The sequence below is a fragment of the Manis javanica genome, chromosome 4, assembly GCF_040802235.1.
Source record: "Manis javanica isolate MJ-LG chromosome 4, MJ_LKY, whole genome shotgun sequence".
Classification (NCBI taxonomy): domain Eukaryota; kingdom Metazoa; phylum Chordata; class Mammalia; order Pholidota; family Manidae; genus Manis; species Manis javanica.
The window spans coordinates 116480035-116503201 of NC_133159.1; the positions used below are offsets into that span (position 1 = coordinate 116480035).

Here is a 23167-nt window from a genome sequence, read left to right on the forward strand (position 1 = left end):
ACTGCCTAACTGCTGTAGCTTTCAGACTGGCCCAGTCCTTTCCCACCTTGCTGCTCACTTCCATACCAGCCCAGGGCTTGTCCCTGCACAGCTGGACTCCTGCACCAACTTCCCACAGGGCTCCTCTCCTCCACGTATTTCCTCTCAGTCTCCTGCACTTGGCTCCTCAACCTCTCTTCTTCCCACATACCCTCTCTCTCAAGAACCTACGATGGCATTTCTTTATCTTATCAAGGCAGGCTGGCTTTGTAAACTCTCCAGTCTGGTTCAAGGTAAGGTCTAATGGGGCCTAGTCAGCAGGCAGGATAAAGGGGGTGGGGGGGAGAATGAGTAGGAATACATGAGCTATAGGTCACAAAAACCTACAACAAAGAAGATCTCTGTACCTTTCACTCAATTTTGCTGTGAATCTGAAACTGCTCTAAAAAATAGTCTATAAAACAAAAATCCTAGCACACAATCATTAAAGCAATATTTTCAAGCTTTTCTGTCTGCTACCTACAGCAGGAAATATATTTATAATGAAACATAATGCATACAACATATTTGGGCCAAAAATTTCCTGAAATACTTCCTACCCTGACATCTAGTATTTTCTATTTGCAATCTGATATTTTCTATTCCATGTTATCATTTCACTTTTTAAAATGCTAGTTACAACCTATAAGATGATTTTGCAATACACCAATTAGTTGTGAAATGAAGTTTGAAAAATACTGCTCCAAAGGAATCCTTGTGAAATAGTATTATGGTAAATATATAGCTTAAAAATAAATATCATTTGATATTTGCTCTCTCTGTAGTGTATTAGCAAAGGAAGAGAACTAATTAGATCCCACTGGGGAGAAAGACGGCTCGTCATGTAATTCTCATCCTTGATCCTTTTCTTCCTCCATGGTCCTGGGTACTTTTGTATATGCAACAGTGAGAGAGAGAGAGAGAGAGTGTGTGTGTGTGTGTGTGTGTGTGTGTGTGTGTGTGTGTCTGATAGTTAGGTTTCACATAACTGCAGTGTTTTAAAAAGAGTGAAGAAGACAGTGGTTTTAAAAGGGCATAAGGGGTGATTGTTACATTACATCAGAACAAGTTCAGATTTCTTCTTCCCCAGTCTTCAGGGATAAGATTTATATGAAGAATCTGTCATTGTTGCTGTTTAATAACTGTCAGGTGCATGGAGATTAGCTAACACATGCTTTTCTGTTTATTTTGTCTTACTTTGTTGATGGTGGGTTGATAACTATTCATTACAACCAAAATATGAAAAGACAAACAAGAGTTCGGAAGGGCGACAATATCTGTGACACATCTGTTTCTGTAATGGGATCTATTCGTATCTTTAGTGGACTTGATCTGTTCTGATCTTTACTCTCTCTGAGAAAGAAATTGTCACATCACAGCAGAGAAGACTGACGGCAGCAGATCCAATGTGTGGTCCTTCTTCCATGATTAAGTATGTGTGTCAATAGCCCTACAGACAGAGATGAAGAGACCCAACCTTGGTATTCACATGGGACTGACCAGATCATGGAGTGTTAACCAGGGTGATAGAAATCAAGTCCTAATACCTCTCCACCATCTCCGATTTAATGACAGGAGGCCAGAGACAGTTCGAGCCCAGTGAGAGCTCACTCACCTATGCAGGTGGGCCTCAGGATCTTCTCACTGACATGAAAGTGCCATCCTGCCAGCTCATCCCCACACTCTGTTAAATTAGTCGGATCAGGCTTAGAACTGGAAATGCCTGACACAGAGAGATAACATGTGGGCCCAGATGAACAGGGAGGACTAGGCCCCAAGCTGTGTCTTCCAAAGGCTCCCTGGGCGTGAGATGGAAACTGAAGGCTCTGGAGACCACTTAAGGAAACTCATCTACAAGGATGTGCGGGGATTCTCAGACACCAGTACTCACAAGATGACCAGGATATACAGTGAAAACCATCAAAAGAAGTCTGGGCGGGTGACCAGGAGGGCCTGCAGCCCACCAGGCAGGCTCGTCCAAGGCTCATGATTGGGACCCCAAGAAAGGTGGGTTGGGACAGTGTGGTTCAGTAGAAAAGAATGCAGACTCAAGAGCCTGCCACACTAAGTGCCACTGTGACTCAACACTCAAGAGCCATGCACGTAACAGAGCAAGGGACCTCACCTGACATACACTTTCATCGCCTGTAAAATGGCGACACCATTCCCCATTCCATGGGACACAGGAGTTAGCTTGTGTCATACACCAATGACAGCTCATGGGCACAGAACCCTTTCAGGGCCAGGAAGCTGCAGGGCTAACCCCACTATCTCCAGTTCCCAGCCCTGTCTCTGAGAACTCCCTTCAGCCAGGGAACTTCAAGCACAACAGCTGTTTCCAAAAGTGCACAGAAAATGTCTATTTTTTCCATCTCCTTCCACCAAGCCGGCGCACTCCCTCACCTCCTGAGACCATTTTCCCATAGATCTCCAGCATGAGGTCCCAGTACTGCTCCTTCTGAGTGGAACCCAGGTGCCTCCACTGCACCTAGAAAAATACAACACGGTGACTCCAGTGGAGGGCCTTGAACTCTGCCTTCCCCGCCGACAGGGAAGCTGGGAGGGAAGGGATGCGCCTCGGATCCCAGCCAGCAGAGATCTGCAAGATCACGGGAGGGGTTCAAGGGAAGAGGCCAAGAGGAAAACTACATCGGTATTTCTTACCCTTTCTGGATTTCTTTAAATTGTATGTGTTTAAGAATGGACAACACAGAGAAGACAGGAACTTTTTCTACACTGTCCTCATTTTTTTAAAACTCTTTTAGTCCTTATAATTGAGATCTTTGAACAGTTGAGAGTCTAATATTCCCAATATTTCATTCAAATTGGGAAATACAAGAGGGAAAAGAAATAAGTTAAAAAGCAATTTGTTGCAAAAGCAAATGCAAATCAGCAAAATGGTGGGAAGAGTCAACAATTAGATCAACTGAATTATAAGCCTCCGAAACGACTGGCAGGTTCAGAGCAGAGAGAGGCATGGCCAAACACACTTGGAATCTTCCAATAGTCCTGGCTTTAGGGTCTAATATTAAATCAGTTTTCCACCCAGTTAGTAGGAAATTGATGGGTTCTCTGGAGTGAGGTGTCCCTCACTTCTCCCCCAAACAGGCCCTTCCTTCTTCTCCTATGGAACTGGAGACTGCAGCGTGGGAATGCTGGGAAGCCTATTGAATTAGCATCTCCTTTTGCGAGTTCAAATTTCTATCATCCCACCAAGGAACTGAGTGTCAGAAACTGTTTGTGCAGGAATGATTGACAGCATAGTCTTTGTAGTCAGACATAGAGGGTTTAAGGGCCAGCTCTGCCACTTTCTAGTTGTGTGATCTTTAAACAAGGGAGTTAAAAGCCTCAGTCCTCACCTAATTATAGTACTGAACTCAAATAACTGTCATGAGGCTTAACAGAATTTAGGCAAGTGTCATTTGTTTATAAAGCACATTGCACTTTCCATTCATATCGTTCATACAGCTTATTAAACAATTTGGGTTATGTATATGTCTGTGTGTATGCATGTGCATACACATAGGTGCTGGATTAATAGTTGCCTCTACTAGCATGTAAGCTCCAAGAGAAGAGGACTCTCCATTGTACTTTCCAGTCCCTGGGACCCTGACCAACAGAGAAATAGGCAGTCAACATACATTGTCCAGGTGAAATAAAACCCTCAGCAGTCAGCCCTCAGTAGGTGATTTATGTTGGGAGAAGCAGCATATGCATCTATGTCATGCTCAGTCTCTCCGACTCAGCCCCGAGGGTTTGCAGAGAGAATTAAGGGATTCTGTACACTCTCAGGAACCCCAAAGTTGACAGTCACCTATTATTGTCATGAAGGATGAGAATATAGGGAGCAGAAACAAAGAGAGAAGGAGAGAAGTCATCCTCCTCTTATACACAATATACCACTCAGGGAGGCCACGCTCAGGCTAATTCAAGCCTGCCTTGTAACATATCAAGGGGAAGTGGGAATGGCTGAAAAAGAACGGAGATAGCAAAAAGTCTCTCATTATCAGATAATAAGCAAAATTTTGAAAAAGAAAGAGGGATGGAATATTTTAGGGTGAAAAAGGTGAAAATGTGAAAGTAATCTCAATACATATGACTAAATACGGAACTATTAACTAAAACCATATTTTAAATATGAATTTTAATTTTAATGTTCAAACTCTAAATTGTTAGCACCTTATTTTGTTAATATGTGAATGAAGTTACCTTAACAACCTTCTGAAAATAAACCAACTTGAGCAAACATTGCTGAACACAGGGGTTCTGTCTTGGTGGTCAGAACACACAGACCCTTGGTCCGGCACCGGAAGAGGAAAGGATGGACGTGCCAAGCATGGCGATATCTGCTTGGCTGCCTGGCTTGCTGGGCACGGGGCCTAGTCCACGGGCACCAGAATGGCAACTACCAAATACAGTACAAAGCAGAAAGAACACAGCCACCAAAATCCCCAAGGGCCACAATCTGCTCTTCCAAAACCAGAAAAGATGCACAGTATGCTCAACAGTGTACCTTCAGGGTAAGGCCACAAACTTAAGGAATGACCGAGGAGCTAGGGATGCTTGGATAAACCCCGAACTCTATGGGCAGGACAGCAACTTCAGCCATCCTGCCCTTTTCTCATTTTTATAAAAAGGGGAAAAAATCTAAATTCCTATTCCAGAAGGACTAAGTATGGATTTGATGGGGAAATCTTGGGTTTGTGTGGAAATAGCACCATCTTGTGGGCCTATGAGGCATTGCCACAACCTACTTGCATAGTTAATCCCTGAGCCTGGAAACCCAGGCATGTGAGTAAAGGCATCACCAGCGCTGGAGGCTCTGACTCAGTCACGTTTTCTGTGAATGAAGAACCACCGTGTCGGAATGCTACTTACTTCATTATTCTGGCATTATTCATGAAGTTCCTAATTTCTAGACGAGATTAGAGGGAATGTCTACTTATACTGAAAATGTCCCTTCACTTACAAAAGATCCCATTAATATCAAGGTCCTTCTAAGGCAAATAGGTGCTGTGAGTTTGGGGGAGGGATACTGGTATTGGGTAGGGATGATTTTTGTTTGTCGGGGTTGAGCAGCTGCTAATCAGCTATCTGCTAAATACAGGGAGTTTTATGTATCTCTATACATATATATGATGCTGCTGGGTGAGCATTTTTCATCTGAACTTTAAGCTATCCAGAACAAGCCATGATTAATGCTGTTAATGTGATGCAACTTAACTCTACTAGTTACAATATGTTTCTAAATTATATATACCTTTTACGAGGATGTTCTGTACTTACTACAGAAGCAATAATCCTCCAAGTGTGCTTGTAATATGCCCCCAAATCTTTTTCACCAAGCCACGACTTAACAATTTCATTTCTAGGTATCTTGAAGGCAGAGAGAAGGGTACCCTTGAGGCAATAACAAGGAATACCCCTCCCATGCCCCCTCCCCAGCCCTCGCCTCCAGAGTGAACCACAAAGTTGGTATACTGATTTCTAAATCTTTGAGCTGGGAAAGCTGAAGTTCAGACCTGACTTTAGCGCCACGTTAAGCACCACCTACTGGCTTCTCTATCTTCACCTTTACTATGAACTACCTCAGGAGGCAAGCCCCAAGAAGAGCCCCCCAAAGGTTTGAAACCATGTTTTGATTTAGGTGCATAGGTTCCTGAAACACTGGGACTTCTCAGAGTTGTTATATGTATCATCAAAATAAACCTATTCCAGAGACTTCTGTTTACAGCCAAGATTAATTAACAGGGACTAGATTTACCTTTCTGCCTGAAACAATTGGAAAATGGGACAAAATATAACATATAATGGTTTGAAGCCATTACACATTAGGCAAAGCGGAACAGATTCCCTGAAAGCAAGGAAACAATTTAGGGGAGCCCAAACTTACTGCCTGGAGACAGCTTCCACAGCAGCACAGAGAAGGGAACCCAGGTGGAGCCAGGCAGCCCCCCGGAGCTCATAGTTTGGGAGGCTCAGGCAATTACAGAGTCAGCAGGGCAGAAGACCAAAGATGGGGGAGCTCCACAAAAAGACAGCTCTGGAGTTCTGCAGAGGGTGCCCCTTGAATCTAGGAGAGATCCCCCAAAAGAAGCCCAGAAAATAATCTCCAGAGCTCACACAGTGCTGGAAATACTTGACATTTCTACAAGCCAGAATGGAAATCCTTGTACATCAAGGAGCATCAGATAGAATACTTAGAAGGGCATTGCCTCAGTAAGTGGGAAAAATTAGCCCTAAAGCATTCTCTGGTGCCGTATAATAAACTATGTCCAAGTAACTTAACCATATCGCAGAGCAAATCTCAAGAACATTTACAGAATGTAAAAGTATCCACCACTCAACAAGGTAAAATTCACAATGCCTGACATCCAATCAAAGATTCCCAGGCATACCGAGCAGCAGGAAATCATCTCATAATAAGATCAATCAATCCGTGAAAACTGACTCAGAACTGATGGAGATGATAAATTAGTACACAGGGACATTAATACAGATATTACAACTGTATTTCATACGTTCAAGGAGCTGGAGGAAAGACAACACATTAAGAACAGACATAAAGATATAATAAAGCCCCAATTCAAGCTTCTAGAGATGAAAAATACAATGGATGGGGAGGGCGGAGCCAAGATGGCGGCGTGAGTAGAGCAGTGGAAATCTCCTCCCAAAAACACATAGAGCTATGAAAATATAACAAAGAAAAATCTTCCTAAAATAGAGACCACAGGACACAGGACAACATCCAGACCACATCCACACCTGCAAGAACCCAGCGCCTTGTGAAGGGGGTAAGATACAAGCCCCAGCCCGGCGGGACCCGAGCGCCCCTCCCCCCGGCTCCCGGCGGGTGGAGAGAAACCGGAGTGGTTTTTTTTTTTTTTTTTTTTTCGGCGAGCGCTTTTTGGAAGCCTTAGAGGGACGGGCCCCCGTTGCTGGGGAGGCAGGGTGGCGGGACCGGTGAGGAGGTGCCTGGGAACGGCGCCGGAGGACAAAGAATATCCCGCGTTTCTCCCTGCGAGACCTGGGGGCGGGTGCCTGAGACCGGTGCCTGAGGACGGAGGAGGTCACGCGTTTTTCCCCCTTTTTTTTTTTTCTCTTTTTGGCGAGCGCTTTTTGGAAGCCTTGAAGGGACGGGGACCCCAGTGCTAGGGAGGCACGGTGGCGGGACTGGTGAGCGGGTGGCTGGGACCGGCGCCTGAGGACAAAGAATATCCCCCGTTTTTCCCTGCGGGACCGGTGGGCGGGTGCCTGAGACCGGCACTTGAGGACAGAGGAAATCGCGCGTTTTTCCCCTTTTTTTTTTCTCTTTTCTGCGAGTGCTTTTTGGAAGCCTAAAAGGGACAGGGACCCCGGTGCTAGGGAGGCAGGGCGGCGGGACTGGTGAGCGGGTGCCTGGGACCGGCACCTGAGGACAAAGAATATCCTGCATTTTTCCCTGTGGGACCGGTGGGTGGGTGCCTGAGACCAGCACCTGAGGACGGAAGAAATCGCGCGTTTTTCCCCTTTTTTTTTCTCTCTTTTTGCCGAGTGCTTTTTGGAAGCCTTGAAGGGACAGGGACCCCGGTGCTAGGGAGGCAGGGCGGCGGGACTGGTGAGTGGGTGCGTGGGACCAGTGCCTGAGGACAAAGAATATTGAGCGTTCCTTCCCTGTGGGACCGGTGGGTGGGTGCTTTTTGGAAGCCTTGAAAGGACAGGGACCCTGGTGCTAGGGAGACAGGGCAGCAGGACCAGTGAGCGGGTGCCTGGGACCGGCACCTGAGGACAAAAAAAAAAAAAAAAAAAATCGCTTGTTTTTTCCTTTTTTTTCCTTTTTTTTTTCTCTTTGTTTCTGTTCCCTCTCTCATTGTTGCTGCTGTTGTTTTGGTTTGGAGAGTGCTTTTTGGAAATCTTAAAGGGGAAGGACAGGTCACTTAGACCAGAAGCAGGGAATCTGGGGATCTCTGGGCACTCTAACCCCCTGGGCAGCAGGGAGCACAGAGGCCCCTTACGGAGATAAATAGTCTCCTGGCTGCTCCCCCTCCAACGGGGCTCCACCATTTTGGAGGAACAGCCCCAGCCAGGCCAAGCCCACAGCAACAGCGGAGATAAACCCCAAAGCAACTGGACAGGAAGCAGAAGCCCTGTCTGCGCACAGCTGCCCAGCACAAGCCACTAGAGGTCGCTATTCTCCCAGGAAAAGGCTACAAACCAAAAAGAAGGGAAGCTCTTCCAGCGGTCACTTGTACCAGCTCTGCAAACTATCTCTATCACCATGAAAAGGCAAAACTACAGGCAGACAAAGATCACAGAGACAACACCTGAGAAGGAGACAGACCTAACTAGTCTTCCTGAAAAAGAATTCAAAATAAAAATCATGAACATGCTGACAGAGATTCAGAAAAAAATGCAAGAGCAATGGGATGAGATGCAGAGAAAAATGCAAGAGCAGTGGGATGAAGTCCGGAAGGAGATCACAGATGTCAGGAAAGAGATCACAGAAGTGAAACAATCCCTGGAAGGATTTATAAGCAGAATGGATAAGATGCAAGAGGCCATTGAAGGAATAGAAGCCAGAGAACAGGAACGTATAGAAGCTGACATAGAGAGACATAAAAGGATCTCCAGGAATGAAACAACACTAAGAGAAATATGTGACCAATACAAAAGGAAAAACATTCGTATTATAGGGATACCAGAAGAGGAAGAAAGAGGAAAAGGGATAGAAAGTGTCTTTGAAGAAATAATTGCTGAAAACTTCCCCAAACTGGGGGAGGAAATAATCGAACAGACCATGGAATTATACAGAACCCCCAACAGAAAGGATCCAAGGAGGACAACACCAAGACACATAATAATTAAAATGGCAAGGATCAAGGACAAGGAAAGAGTTTTAAAGGCAGCTAGAGAGAAAAAGGTCACCTATAAAGGAAAACCAATCAGGCTAACATCAGACTTCTCAACAGAAACCCTACAGGCCAGAAGAGAATGGCATGATATACTTAATGCAATGAAACAGAAGGGCCTTGAACCAAGGATACTGTATCCAGCACGACTATCATTTAAATATGATGGTGGGATCAAACAATTCCCAGACAAGCAAAAGCTGAGGGAATTTGCTTCCCACAAACCACCTCTACAGGGCATCCTACAGGGACTGCTCTAGATGGGAGCACCCCTAAAAAGAGCACAGAACAAAACACTCAACATATGAAGAATGGAGGAGGAGGAATAAGAAGGGAGAGAAGAAAAGACTCTCCAGACAGTGTATATAACAGCTCAATAAGCGAGCTAAGTTAGGCAGTAAGATACTAAAGAAGCTAACCTTGAACCTTTGGTAACCACGAATCTAAAGCCTGCAATGGCAATAAGTACATATCTTTCAATAGTCACCCTAAATGTAAATGGACTTAATGCACCAATCAAAAGACATAGAGTAATAGAATGGATAAAAAAGCAAGACCCATCTATATGCTGCTTACAAGAAACTCACCTTAAACCCAAAGATAAGCATAGACTAAAAGTCAAGGGATGGAAAAACATATTTCAGGCAAACAACAGTGAGAAGAAAGCAGGGGTTGCAGTACTAATATCAGACACAATAGACTTCAAAACAAAGAAAGTAACAAGAGATAAAGAAGGCCACTACATAATGATAAAGGGCTTAGTCCAACAAGAGGATATAACCATTCTAAATATATATGCACCCAATACAGGAGCACCAGCATATGTGAAGCAAATACTAACAGAACTAAAGAGGGAAATAGACTGCAATGCATTCATTGTAGGAGACTTCAACACACCACTCACCCCAAAGGATAGATCCACCGGGCAGAAAATAAGTAAAGACACACAGGCACTGAACAACACACTAGAACAGATGGACCTAATAGACATCTATAGAACTTTACATCCAAAAGCAACAGGATATACATTCTTCTCAAGTGCACATGGAACATTCTCCAGAATAGACCACATACTAGCTCACAAAAAGAGCCTCAGTAAATTCCAAAATATTGAAATTGTACCAACCAATTTTTCAGACCACAAAGGTATGAAAGTAGAAATAAATTCTACAGAGAAAACAAAAAGGCTCACAAACACATGGAGGCTTAACAACATGCTACTAAATAATCAGTGGATCAATGAACAAATCAAAATAGAGATCAAGGAATATATAGAAACAAATGACAACAACAACACTAAGCCCCAACTTCTGTGGGATGCAGCGAAAGCAGTCTTAAGAGGAAAGTATATAGCAATCCAGGCACACTTGAAGAAGGAAGAACAATCCCAAATGAATAGTTTAACATCACAACTATTAAAACTGGAAAAAGAAGAACAAATGAGGCCTAAAGTCAGCAGAAGGAGGGACATAATAAAGATCAGAGAAGAAATAAACAAAATTGAGAAGAATAAAACAATAGCAAAAATCAACGAAACCAAGAGCTGGTTCTTCGAGAAAATAAACAAAATAGATAAGCCTCTAGCCCAACTTATTAAGAGAAAAAGGGAGTCAACACAAATCAACATAATCAGAAATGAGAATGGAAAAATCACGACAGACTCCACAGAAATACAAAGAATTATTAAAGACTACTATGAAAACCTATATGCCAACAAGCTGGAAAACCTAGAAGAAATGGACAACTTCCTAGAAAAATACAACCTCCCAAGACTGACCAAGGAAGAAACACAAAAGTTAAACAAACCAATTACAAGCAAAGAAATTGAAACAGTAATCAAAAAACTACCCAAGAACAAAACCCCGGGGCCGGACGGATTTACCTCGGAATTTTATCAGACACACAGAGAAGACATAATACCCATTCTCCCTAAAGTGTTCCACAAAATAGAAGAAGAGGGAATACTCCCAAACTCATTCTATGAAGCCAACATCACCCTAATACCAAAACCAGGAAAAGACCCCACCAAAAAAGAAAATTACAGACCAATATCCCTGATGAATGTAGATGCAAAAATACTCAATAAAATATTAGCAAACAGAATTCAACAGTATATCAAAAGGATCATACACCATGACCAAGTGGGGTTCATCCCAGGGATGCAAGGATGGTACAACATTAGAAAATCCATCAACATCATCCACCACATCAACAAAAAGAAAGACAAAAACCACATGATCATCTCCATAGATGCTGAAAAAGCATTTGACAAAATTCAACATCCATTCATGATAAAAACTCTCAGCAAAATGGGAATAGAGGGCAAGTACCTCAACATAATAAAGGCCATATATGATAAACCCACAGCCAGCATTATACTGAACAGCGAGAAGCTGAAAGCATTTCCACTGAGATCGGGAACCAGACAGGGATGCCCACTCTCCCCACTGTTATTTAACATCGTACTGGAGGTCCTAGCCACGGCAATCAGACAAAACAAAGAAATACAAGGAATCCAGATTGGTAAAGAAGAAGTTAAACTGTCACTATTTGCAGATGATATGATACTGTACATAAAAAACCCTAAAGACTCCACTCCAAAACTACTAGAACTGATATCGGAATACAGCAAAGTTGCAGGATACAAAATCAACACACAGAAATCTGTAGCTTTCCTATACACTAACAACGAATCAATAGAAAGAGAAATCAGGAAAACAATTCCATTCACCATTGCATCAAAAAGAATAAAATACCTAGGAATAAACCTAACCAAGGAAGTGAAAGACTTATACTCTGAAAACTACAAGTCACTCTTAAGAGAAATTAAAGGGGACACTAATAAATGGAAACTCATCCCATGCTCATGGCTAGGAAGAATTAATATCGTCAAAATGGCCATCCTGCCGAAAGCAATATACAAATTTGATGCAATCCCTCTCAAATTACCAGCAACATTCTTCAATGAATTGGAACAAATAATTCAAAAATTCATATGGAAACACCAAAGACCCCGAATAGCCAAAGCAATCCTAAAAAAGAAGAATAAAGTAGGGGGGATCTCACTCCCCAACTTCAAGCTCTACTACAAAGCCATAGTAATCAAGACAATTTGGTACTGGCACAAGAACAGAGCCACAGACCAGTGGAACAGATTAGAGACCCCAGAAATTAACCCAAACATATATGGTCAATTAATATTTGATAAAGGAGCCATGGACATACAATGGCAAAATGACAGTCTCTTCAACAGATGGTGCTGGCAAAACTGGACAGCTACATGTAGGAGAATGAAACGGTGCTGGCAAAACTGGACAGCTACATGTAGGAGAATGAAACTGGACCATTGTCTAACCCCATATACAAAGGTAAACTCAAAATGGATCAAAGACCTGAATGTAAGTCACGAAACCATTAAACTCTTGGAAAAAAACATAGGCAAAAACCTCTTAGATATAAACATGAGTGATCTCTTCTTGAACATATCTCCGCGGGCAAGGAAAACAACAGCAAAAATGAGCAAGTGGGACTACATTAAGCTGAAAAGCTTCTGTACAGCGAAAGACACCATCAATAGAACAAAAAGGAACCCTACAGTATGGGAGAATATATTTGAAAATGACAGATCTGATAAAGGCTTGACGTCCAGAATATATAAAGAGCTCACACGCCTCAACAAACAAAAAACAAATAACCCAATTAAAAAATGGGCAGAGGAACTGAACAGACAGTTCTCCAAAAAAGAAATACAGATGGCCAAGAGACACATGAAAAGATGCTCCACATCGCTAATTATCAGAGAAATGCAAATTAAAACTACAATGAGGTATCACCTCACACCAGTAAGGATAGCTGCCATCCAAAAGACAAACAACAACAAATGTTGGCGAGGCTGTGGAGAAAGGGGAACCCTCCTACACTGCTGGTGGGAATGTAAATTAGTTCAACCATTGTGGAAAGCAGTATGGAGGTGCATCAAAATGCTCAAAACAGACCTACCATTTGACCCAGGAATTCCACTCCTAGGAATTTACCCTAAGAACGCAGCAATCAAGTTTGAGAAAGACAGATGCACTCCTATGTTTATCGCAGCACTATTTACAATAGACAAGAATTGGAAGCAACCTAAATGTCCATTGGTAGATGAATGGATAAAGAAGATGTGGTACATATACACAATGGAATACTACTCAGCCATAAGAAGTGGAAAAATCCAACCATTTGCAGCAACATGGATGGAGCTGGAGAGTATTATGCTCAGTGAAATAAGCCAAGCGGAGAAAGAGAAATACCAAATGATTTCACTCATCTGAGGAGTATAGGAACAAAGGAAAAACTGAAGGAACAAAACAGCAGCAGAATTACAGAACCCAAAAATGGACTAACAGGTACCTAAGGGAAAGGAACTGGGGAGGATGGGTGGGCAGGGAGGGATAAGGGGGGGGGAAGAAGAAGGGGGGTATTAAGATTAGCATGCATGGGGGGGAGGGAGAAAGGGGAGGGTGGGCTGCACAACACAGAGAGGACAAGTAGTGACTCTACCACATTTTGCTAAGCTGATGGACAGTAACCGTAATGTGGTTGTTAGGGGGGACCTGATATAGGGGAGAGCATAGTAAACATAGTATTCTTCAGGTAAGTGTAGATTAAAAATTTAAAAAAAAAAAGAAAGAAAGAAAGAAAAAGGGGATTACTCCTTAACAGGATAAAACTATTGGTAAATCAAAGATCAACGCATGCTTTAAATATCCTTAATGTTGATCACTTAAAGGGTGTCAGATGATCAGCTATGGAGGTACTCTTTTCTGATAATATTCCTTTCTCTTAATTAAAAAAAGAAAAAAAAGCAGTTACTGTGTGCTGACCTCCAATGAGTTCTGCACAGTGGTATAGAGGGCATGTCAAAGTGTGGGCAAAGGGTCTGTTTGTTTCTACGCAGAAGATCAAGGCCTAGCTTGGATACCCAGAAAATGAACTAAGATACGATATGAGGAGGAGCTTCCGGCATCAGCACTCTCTGGAGGACTCGTGCCGGGGGATGATCATCAAAAAGCCTCCACAGGGATCCGGACGATGCTGCGGTTGTGGCTGCATCCAGCCCACCGTCTCCTGGACTTGCCATAAGAAGGAGGAGGGAGATGTCTAGGCTGGCATGTGCATACAGTGAGACAACGAATTTGACTGGATCTGTACTGTTGGAACTCAACCAGGAGTTGGGAGGGGTGCAAGTTGTAGCACCCCAAAATCTCATGACTATAGACTATCTATGGTTAAAAGAACATATGGGATGTGAACAGATCCCAGAAATGGGCTGCTTTAATTTGTCTGATGGTTCAAGTACAGTTGGACAATATCCATCATATCATAGATAAATTTTCACAAATGCCTAGGGTGCCTAAATGGTTTTCTTGGCTTCACTGGAGATGGCTGGTAATTATAGATTTGCTTTGTTTATGTCACCGTATTCCTATTATGTTAATATGTGTGTGCAAATTAGTAGTTTAAAACCTATACATACTTAAGGTACTATACAAGAAGATATGTCAAAGAAATAATCAATCCTCCCAAGTTTCCTTCATATGCTACATCTATAGCTTTTCTTCTTCCTTCCTAATTACAAACCTTAAATAGAATTCGTGCCTCATATCGAATTTACCGAGTATCATAATTCCTCCAGGTGGTAAAGATACCTCGAGACAAGTGCTGGGCATAGAAGCCACAGGGCATAAATCTGCAAAGAAGTAAAAAGCTAACCTTTGCAAATAATATGGCTTCTCTCTCATTTACCAACTTTACATTTCCCTGTATGGCCCCGGAAGATGACTGGTTAGCCAGAGACGGGTAAGATTCCTCAAGGGAGGAACAACCTAAGACAGGCACAGTCGCAGGGGGGCCATCAGGTGAGAATTTGGGGATCAACAGAGGTGAGGCTCAGAACCTCACCCCCCCTGCTTTGAGAGAAATCTTCTGCATCCGTGGATGTCTTGCTGCCCTTGTCTAGCCTGGATTAATACTTAGTCCATAGGCACACACCTGATCATCTGATCATCTATATTTGCCTTCTTACAGCACTAAACTATGTTTTCTACCTTTATCTTGCATCTACCTACCACTTCAGCATTTTATTAAAAATAAAAATAATAATAATAATAGGAGAAATGTGGGATCAACATATAAATCAAGTACAAAAATCAAATGAATATTCATATTTGACCTGATGGTTTATAGGTCATATTGCATGATCAAAACCGAAAGTTTCTGTGATGACTGCCCTTGTACTGTTCACCATGTAAGAATTTATTCACTCTGTAAGAATTCGTTCACCATGTAAGAACTTGTTCGTTATGCTTCAGAAGATTGGAGACTGACGAGAATTAGGCTTGAGATGGATTAATGATTGTACATTGAGCATTGACCCCCCTATACTGAATTTTATTGTTGTTAACAACCATTTGATCAATAAATATGAGAGATGCCCTCTCAAAAAAAAAAAAAAAAAAAAAAAAAAAATTTGCCCAGACTCTTCCCCCTTGGGAGTGATTTGCTTGCAATATGCAAGGACAGGGTAGGGTCTTAGTTGCCTCAACAAAGAAGCCTGAAAAGAATCAACAGAAACCTGAGCCTCCACAAATTTTTACAGGTGACCCAGAGGAAGAGCTAATATTGCCCCGCCTTATGTGCCTCCAAGGCCATTAGCACCCAGTCCCCCTATCCCTGATACCCTGCCACCATCAGCCTCCCTACCAACTCCAGAACCAGTGAACCCACTCCCCACTGGACCAGCAGCCAGACTGAATCCTCAGCTGGGAGCAGGCACCCTTCAGATGCCAGGGCAAGAGATGTGGGGCCTGAAAGACATAATAAGTATGGGGCCATCCAGCCCAGCCAGTCCATGTTTTACTACCAACCCTTCTCCACAACTGACACCCCATCAGAAAAGCCACAAGCTCTGGTTGATCTTATGTAATCCCTCTTCCAAATCCATCAGCCAACCTAAAAAAAACCTGTCAACAGCTTCTCCACACCCTGCTCACGACAGAAGAGAGGAGGCAGCCAGGGTCCTTGGTCGGGGTGCATGGGCTGAAATTGCTGTCCTGGAGGAGCACCCCAAGAGGGACTTCACCTCCCCTGAGGGACAGCACCAATTCCACCAATATAAGGGCACCCTCCTCCAGGGGATCAAAGCTGGGTCCAAAAAGCCTATGAACATGACTAAAGTTTATTCAGTCACTCAACAACCAGAAGAGTCTCCTGGGGACTATTATGAGAGACTGTGTGAAGCTATTGCTTCCACACCCCTTTTGACCCTAAGACACCAGGGAGCCAACAGATGGTAAACACCTCATTCATGGCCTAAGCTGCCCTCGACATCAGATGAAAGCTCCAAAAACAGCGATATTCATCGCTGGGATGAATATCACTCAGCTGATTGACATTGCCACAAAGTATACATGAACAGAGAAGTTCAAGCTGACAGGGATGCTGAAAAAAGAATGAAGAAAAAGACCAGTCTCCTGGCAGCTGTTCTGAAAGAGAGAGATGGGCAGAAGGTAGAGAGAAGCCAACCACCAAGAGTGGGGAAGCCCGGGACTCCCTTAGCCAGGGACCAGTGTGCTTACTGTAAAGAAAAAGGGCATTGGAAGAATGAATGCCCCAACTGAGGCAAAGCCCCAAGGCCCAGTTGCTGCCAGGAGGAGCCTCACAGGGAAAGACTCATTAGCCTGGCAGGAGCAGTCTCAGATTGACAAGGACCGGGCTCTCTCACACTCGGCCCCCATGAGCGCACAGTCAGAATGAAAGTGGGGGGCCAAAACATGACTTTTATGGTTGACACAGGGGCAGAACACTCTGTGGTCACACTCCCTGTAGCCCCCTTCAGTGAAAAATACTGCAACTTTTCTCAGAGCCACAAAGACAGCAGCAGCACCCCGTCTCACAAAAGGTGAGAGCAGGCATCCAGGAACACCTTTTCAGACTCAGAGGCAGGCATTCTAACCGAGTTCCGGTTACCCTGGAACACCCCGCTTCTACAGTCAAAAATCCAGGGGAGTACCAGCCTGTTCACGACCTGAGAGCCATTAACAGAGTGACTGTTTCTTTACATCCAGTGGTCCCAAATCTGTATACCTTCTTCAGCCAGATCCCAGAGAATGCCAAATAGTTCACTTGCCCAGACTTAAAAATGCCTTTTTCTGCCTCTGGCTTGCCCCTCAAAGCCAGCTCTTGTTTTTCTTTGAATGGACTGAACCAGACCTGGGGCGGCCAATGCAGTTAACCTGGATGCGGCTTCCACAAGGGTTCAAGAACTCACCCACTCTCATTGGAGAGGCTTTGGCTGCAGACCATGCCAACTTTCTGAGGGAAGCTACACACCGAGCCCTCCTCGAGTATGTAGATGACCTCCTCCTTGCCAGGGACACCCAGGGAAATTGAGTGAAAGGCACAAGGGCCCTCCTGCAACTCCTGTCTGACTCAGGATACCAAGCCTCATGGAAAGTAAGCCTGCATTTCCGAATAAGTGAATGCAGATTATTTTTCTTTTTATTAGTCTAATGATTCCTTTGTTAAGATTTATCAAGGTGAGTATATTGGTCACAATTCTGAATCTCATTTCACTTATTTAATACAACTGTCTCATCCATCTTTGTATACTTAACTTGACTTCCTCCTCCCTCATCATTGCAGGTGCAAATAGAAGTAGAATTTGCATGGAGAATTTGGCAAACCATGTTTTTTACACTGGCTATAAAAAACATCAGATATCCAAATGTACATTTGCTCAAGCATGGATACCTAGACAAGCCAGTTTGGAATGTATTTCTCGATAGAGAAGGCACTTACATTTTGGGGGTTGATTGTTCTTTCCTTCACACCTGATCCCTTGGCACTCAAGAATCTCCTACTATTCCTTGGCATTATATGCAAAAGAATATTCCAGGGTGAGACAAATTTAGACTTAATTGCCTTGAAGTTCTGTGATAATGTTTTGTGGTGGAGGATCAGGGGAAAGAGCAGGATAGAAAGGATGCCCATAACATTTTTAATGCTACAGAAGTTATTAGCTTTGGGGATTTGTCCTTTAAACTGGTCATTAAAAAAGTAGTCATTAGCCATGTGGGCCACCTTACAGAGTTCTTGAGCAAAGTCCTGAAATGTGAACTTGCAGAGCAGGATAGGAGAACAAGTGACATGCTGAATCTGCAACATTTAGTGCACAGTAGTTATAAGGACTGGGAGCAAGAGTGTTCTTGGATAAAAGGCTCTAAATGTAGACAATTTGGACTATGAAGTCTGGATGATATCCTACCAGGAAATGGGAAGTCAAGTTTTGGCTGGAAATGATTACTTTTGCCTTGTTTTGATTTAATTTTTGTGTATTACATAATATGGTAAGACCTCTGATTTAGGAAAACACCTTTTTAGGCTGACTGTGAATAATTTAGAGAAATATGCGGTTTGATGCAACAATTCAGGAAAGAGACCCTGGCAGTGAACCAAAAATTTTTGAAAGTAAGAGGAGAAGCAAAACCTAAAATAAACACAGGCTGGTGTACAACATCTGATCTTTCCCAATCCCAAACCCCACCCCCATTTTTATTAGAATTCTTAGAGGACCTGATTAGATTCTCTGCTCCTCACTGCCAAGAGTCTCTCAAACCCTGACAGCCAAGCTATGGGGGCTGTCCAGTGCCGGAAGGTGGTGAGAATGCCATCCCTCTGCCAGCTGAAGTCTGTGACCAGGGGAATATGGCTTCTCAGTCACCAGTTGCCAGGATCTCATGGCGGCCAGAAAGCTGATGTTCTCAGGTTCTCAGGGCACCACTCTCTGCAACATAACCATGTAATTCCATGACTCTACAGATGACATGTGTGGCTGAATAAGAAAATCCCAGCCCTTCCTACCTGGAGTCATGTCCTCTGCCTCAGTCTTACCCAATTCCAAATAGTGATGTAACTTCCCTGTTTGGATCACTATGGACAAAGGCTAGTGGTAAGAAGAAAAGGGCCATCAGAGTCAGGCACGCTCATTCACTGCTGGCCCCCACCACTCACTAGCCATGGGACCTTGACCTGTATGACATTCATCTGTAAAATAAGGTAAGAGCGCCCCCTACACCACAGGGCTGTGCTGGCGATTGTATGAGATGACTCGCACACCAGAGCTCTAAGTGCTCAGCCAGTGGCAGCTCTTCCTGTTGGTGGCAGCTCAAGAGTGCCACAGCCCCTTCCTATTTAGAAAGTGGCTCTAGGGCCAGTGGCAGGGTATCCCCTGGGAGCTAGTTAGAAATGCAGACCCCTGGGCCCCACCTTGAACCTGCTGAATCAGAGTCTGCACTTTAACAAGATCAACACATGATTCAAGTGCATATGATTTTGCTTGATAAACTCAGCTCAGAGGATTCTTGCTCTCAGTGTGGCCCCCTTGATGGTCTTCAAGCTCACTTCCATTTCTGAGATTCGTTTGCCATGAAGTCTCATTCCATACCCTGGTTGTCCCGTAATAGGGGAAGGAAGTCATCTGAGAAGGAATCCCTGAGTCCTGAGGGATGATGTAAGGATGTTTAAGACTCCAGAGACCTGTCCCAGATGTCCAAATGTTGGAGGTTTGTCCATTTCAATGAAACTTCAATGCAGATTATTTTTGTTTTTATTAGTCTAATGATTCCTTTGTTAAGATTTATCAAGGTGAGTATATTGGTCACAATTCTGAATCTCATTTCACTTATTTAATACAACTGTCTCATCCATCCACTGATCAAACAAAGATGAGTGAAACAGTGCCTGGCTTCGAGAATACAGTGCCTGCCATGCAAGTGGGAAGTGCCATGAGTAGATTCTGAGACGAGTGGAGCAAGTTTAAGGGAAGTGAGCCTTGTCTCTGAATGCAAGAGTCCTGAATGGCTTCCTGCAGGACTTGAGATGGTCCTTGCAGGGCAGGAACAGGGTGAAAAGCCATGAATGGGGCATGGTGGGCATTTCCGGTGGGGGTGCCTCCAGAACCAAGGCAAGGGACTGGAAATGTCTGTGTTTTGGGGGGCATAGGATGCCTATAGTAGGGCAGCAGGAAACAGAAGTGTAGACAGGTGGCTTGAGACAGTATCCTGAATCCTGGGGTTGAGGACAAAATACAGGCTAACATAAAAATCCTAGTTTATTATCACTACCATAACATCCTCCTTCTCTCTACTCTTCTGCCTTTAAGATAAAACCAAGAAGCAAAACAAACACAAAAAGCAGGTCTCTGTATGAAAGCTGCCTCCATGGCAAACTTATGGTCAACTCTCTGGCCTGTATTCCTCCCACCAAGTGCTCTCCTTTGCACACATCATGGTGTAGCTCAGGCTTCAGTGCTGAAAGAAGTCAGGAGGGCTCATGGATTCAGCACTCCATGGAGGCTCAACTGTGGCCTCACCTGTGGATTTTCTGACTTGCAGTTTTCATACTTTCACTGTGTAAATCAATGCATTGAAGATTAGTAAGACCCTTTGTTCTCTGGTATTCTGGGGTAAGAAGATATCTCCTAAATGTGAACGATTGTACAGAATAAGGCAGGCAGCTTTTCTCTCCGTGTGTTCTAAGAGTGGCTTATTCTTCTGCCCACACTCTAAGATACTTGCAAGAAGACCTCCCATAGATGTTCACTGTGCTAGAGAGGGGTCACACTTTTCTGAGATGAACAGCAGATCATGTATAGCTCGTACCTGAAGGCCTTTTACCAGCAGTGCATGAATGTGCAGATTGGGCTTCACAGGGGCCAGAGCTCAGAAAGTATTCATTCCTCCAGTAAAACTGATGTCAGATTCTTGTTCTCTTCGTTGCTTTCCAGTGAATCCTTTTGCTTTTGCCCTTGGAGAGTAATTCTGGGGGAGCAAAATGGTTTTCTGATCTTTTACCAAGAGCAATTGAATGCAGGCACCTGAACCCTGAATCTGTTCAGCTGAAATAGATGGAGCCATGGCACAGATGCCAGCTGTGCCCAGATTGAATCAGGGCAGATGTGGCAGAAGCTCATGCTCTTTCAGATGGAGGTGTGGGCCGCCCAGCAAATGGCACCCTTTGCTACTGAGGTGCTCAAGTAGAATCCTGCATGCTGTGCTTGACATGTTTCTCCTTCACCACCCAGCAAATCCATTACCATTCCATCCCATTTTCTTAACCTTGCTTGGTGGTTGCCCCTTGTTACCCAGCATCTGAGCTCTCACATCCCTCCCATTCCATCTAAACAATTTGCAAAGACCTCCTAGATGGAGTGCCATTCTTGCCCCACATCCTGTTCTCCAGCTGAGCAGCCAGAGGATTTAACTTACTCTAACCTAATTTAACCTGACTTAACCCAATTTCCCTAACCTAACCTGAAGCTTAGATCTGTTGTCACCCTCTGCTTTATAAAACCACAACAGCTCTCTAAAGGAGCCAGAGTCTGAAATATGAACTCTGGCTCTTTGGAGCAGCACTTGCCCATCATAAAAATACTGGCTGAATTCAAAACTCTTAAAGGCAACATGGGCATCCTCTTCCTTCCCCTCCTCTTCTCCATCAATGACATGTCTCAGGAGCTAAGCAAACGTGGCATGCAAGCTGGTGCCACCTGGCCCCTGCTTGCTGCCTGAGCCTCTAACTGTACTGCTCCCCTTCCTGTGCTCTGCACTCGAGTCAAAACTGGTTTCCTCTTTGTTCTTCCCTCCATACGGTCTTTGCACAGACTGTTTCTTCTGTCTGGAATGTTCCTTCCTTGCGGTCTTTATCAGACCAATCTACTCATTGTTCAGGTCTCTGCTTGAATTTCCCTTCAAGGAAGTCTTCCTTGGCCATCAGATGAAAATCATGTCTCCATTATATTTTCTAATTGCATCTTTAGTATTTCCTTCCCCATACTCTTCAAAAAGTTACTTTTAACTTGTACAATTTCTTGCCTGATGTCTATCTTTGCCAGTAACTGTGTGAGTAGGGACCATGACTAGGGATGCTTACCACTGTGTTCCCTGTGGTTAGCACAGTGTCTGGCACATAGTTGATGCTCAGTGGGTATTTTCAAATGAGTGAATGAATGGATGGATGGAAGGGTAGATGAATGAATGGATGAATGAATTGAAACAACACTATAGAAGGCAAGAGACCTGAATTGTTGCAATGAAATGTGGTCTTGAAGAAACTGCCTCATTTCTCTGGCTTGCATCTCCTTACCCGTAAACCTCTACAAGATGCCGTTTCATCCAGGATTTGTGCATGTGTACTGAAACACAGGAGAGAGGATGGCATAGGCAGTTTCCCACACCTTTCTCCAGCAAACTCCAGAGCTGATCTCCACTCCCTTAGTCCTCTTTGAGAATTGATACCTCTTTATTTTTTATTGTACTCTTTACAACTCCAGCCATATGCATTTTAAGTGCAAAAAAAGAATACAATATATTCACCATTCTTCATTTGCTTTTTAAACTTAATTTCACTTGGCTATCTATCATTCAGTATCTGCACATACAGATCTACCTCAATCTTCTTTTTTCAGAACGGCTGTTTGATAATATATCTTACTACACGATCATTTATACAACCAGCATTAGGCCTACCACTTGCTTCTTTTTACTGAATTTTTGTCTTTTGAAAGTTTTTATTTAGAAATAATTTAAAACTTACATAAATGTTATAAAAATAGTACAAAAATTACTGTATACCCTTCAAATTCTCCAAATTTTAACATTTTCATTTTAACACTTTATCATTCTGTCTCTGCACACACACACACACACACACACACACACACACACACACGCTATATATATAAATATGTTTTCTGTCTATGAAATATTTGAGAGTAAGTTGCAGATATAACATTTTACCTCTGTGCATTTCCTAAAATCAAGGACATTCTTTTATATAGCCACAGTATGATTATCAAAATCAGAAGATTAACTTTGATAAAATACCACTACCTAATCTACAGCTTTTATTCAAATGCGCTACTGATATCCTTTATAACAGAAGAAAAATGTTTGTCCTGATCCACAATAAAGTATCATTAGGTATATTTCTAATTATTTGAACTTCTTTATTAAATACTACTTGTAACTGAGGTTTCTCTACCATTAGGACCTCCTATTGGTTTGTTTTTGTATATGAAGGGCATTAATTTCTGTATGCTAATTATATATCTTTCTGTCTTAGTGATTTCTTCTTTAATTATTTTAATCATTGACATTCTAGGTATGCTATCATATCATATGCAGATAGAGGTAGTTTTGCTTTCTATACTCTATGCCTCT

The 23167-nt window shown here is 43.2% G+C and overlaps 1 protein-coding gene across 1 annotated transcript in view; it reads right to left on the minus strand.

Moving 5' to 3' along the window:
- The window catches only part of LOC140848599 (zinc finger protein 18-like), a 66597-nt gene that overhangs the window by 2344 nt on the left and 41086 nt on the right, over positions 1–23167 (minus strand). The window contains exons 2-3 of the mRNA XM_073232866.1: positions 2422–2506; positions 1634–1741 (exon numbers count right to left, since the gene is read on the minus strand). Of these exons, the coding sequence (XP_073088967.1) occupies positions 1634–1741; positions 2422–2506 (193 nt within the window). The remainder of the gene's footprint in view (positions 1–1633; positions 1742–2421; positions 2507–23167) is intronic.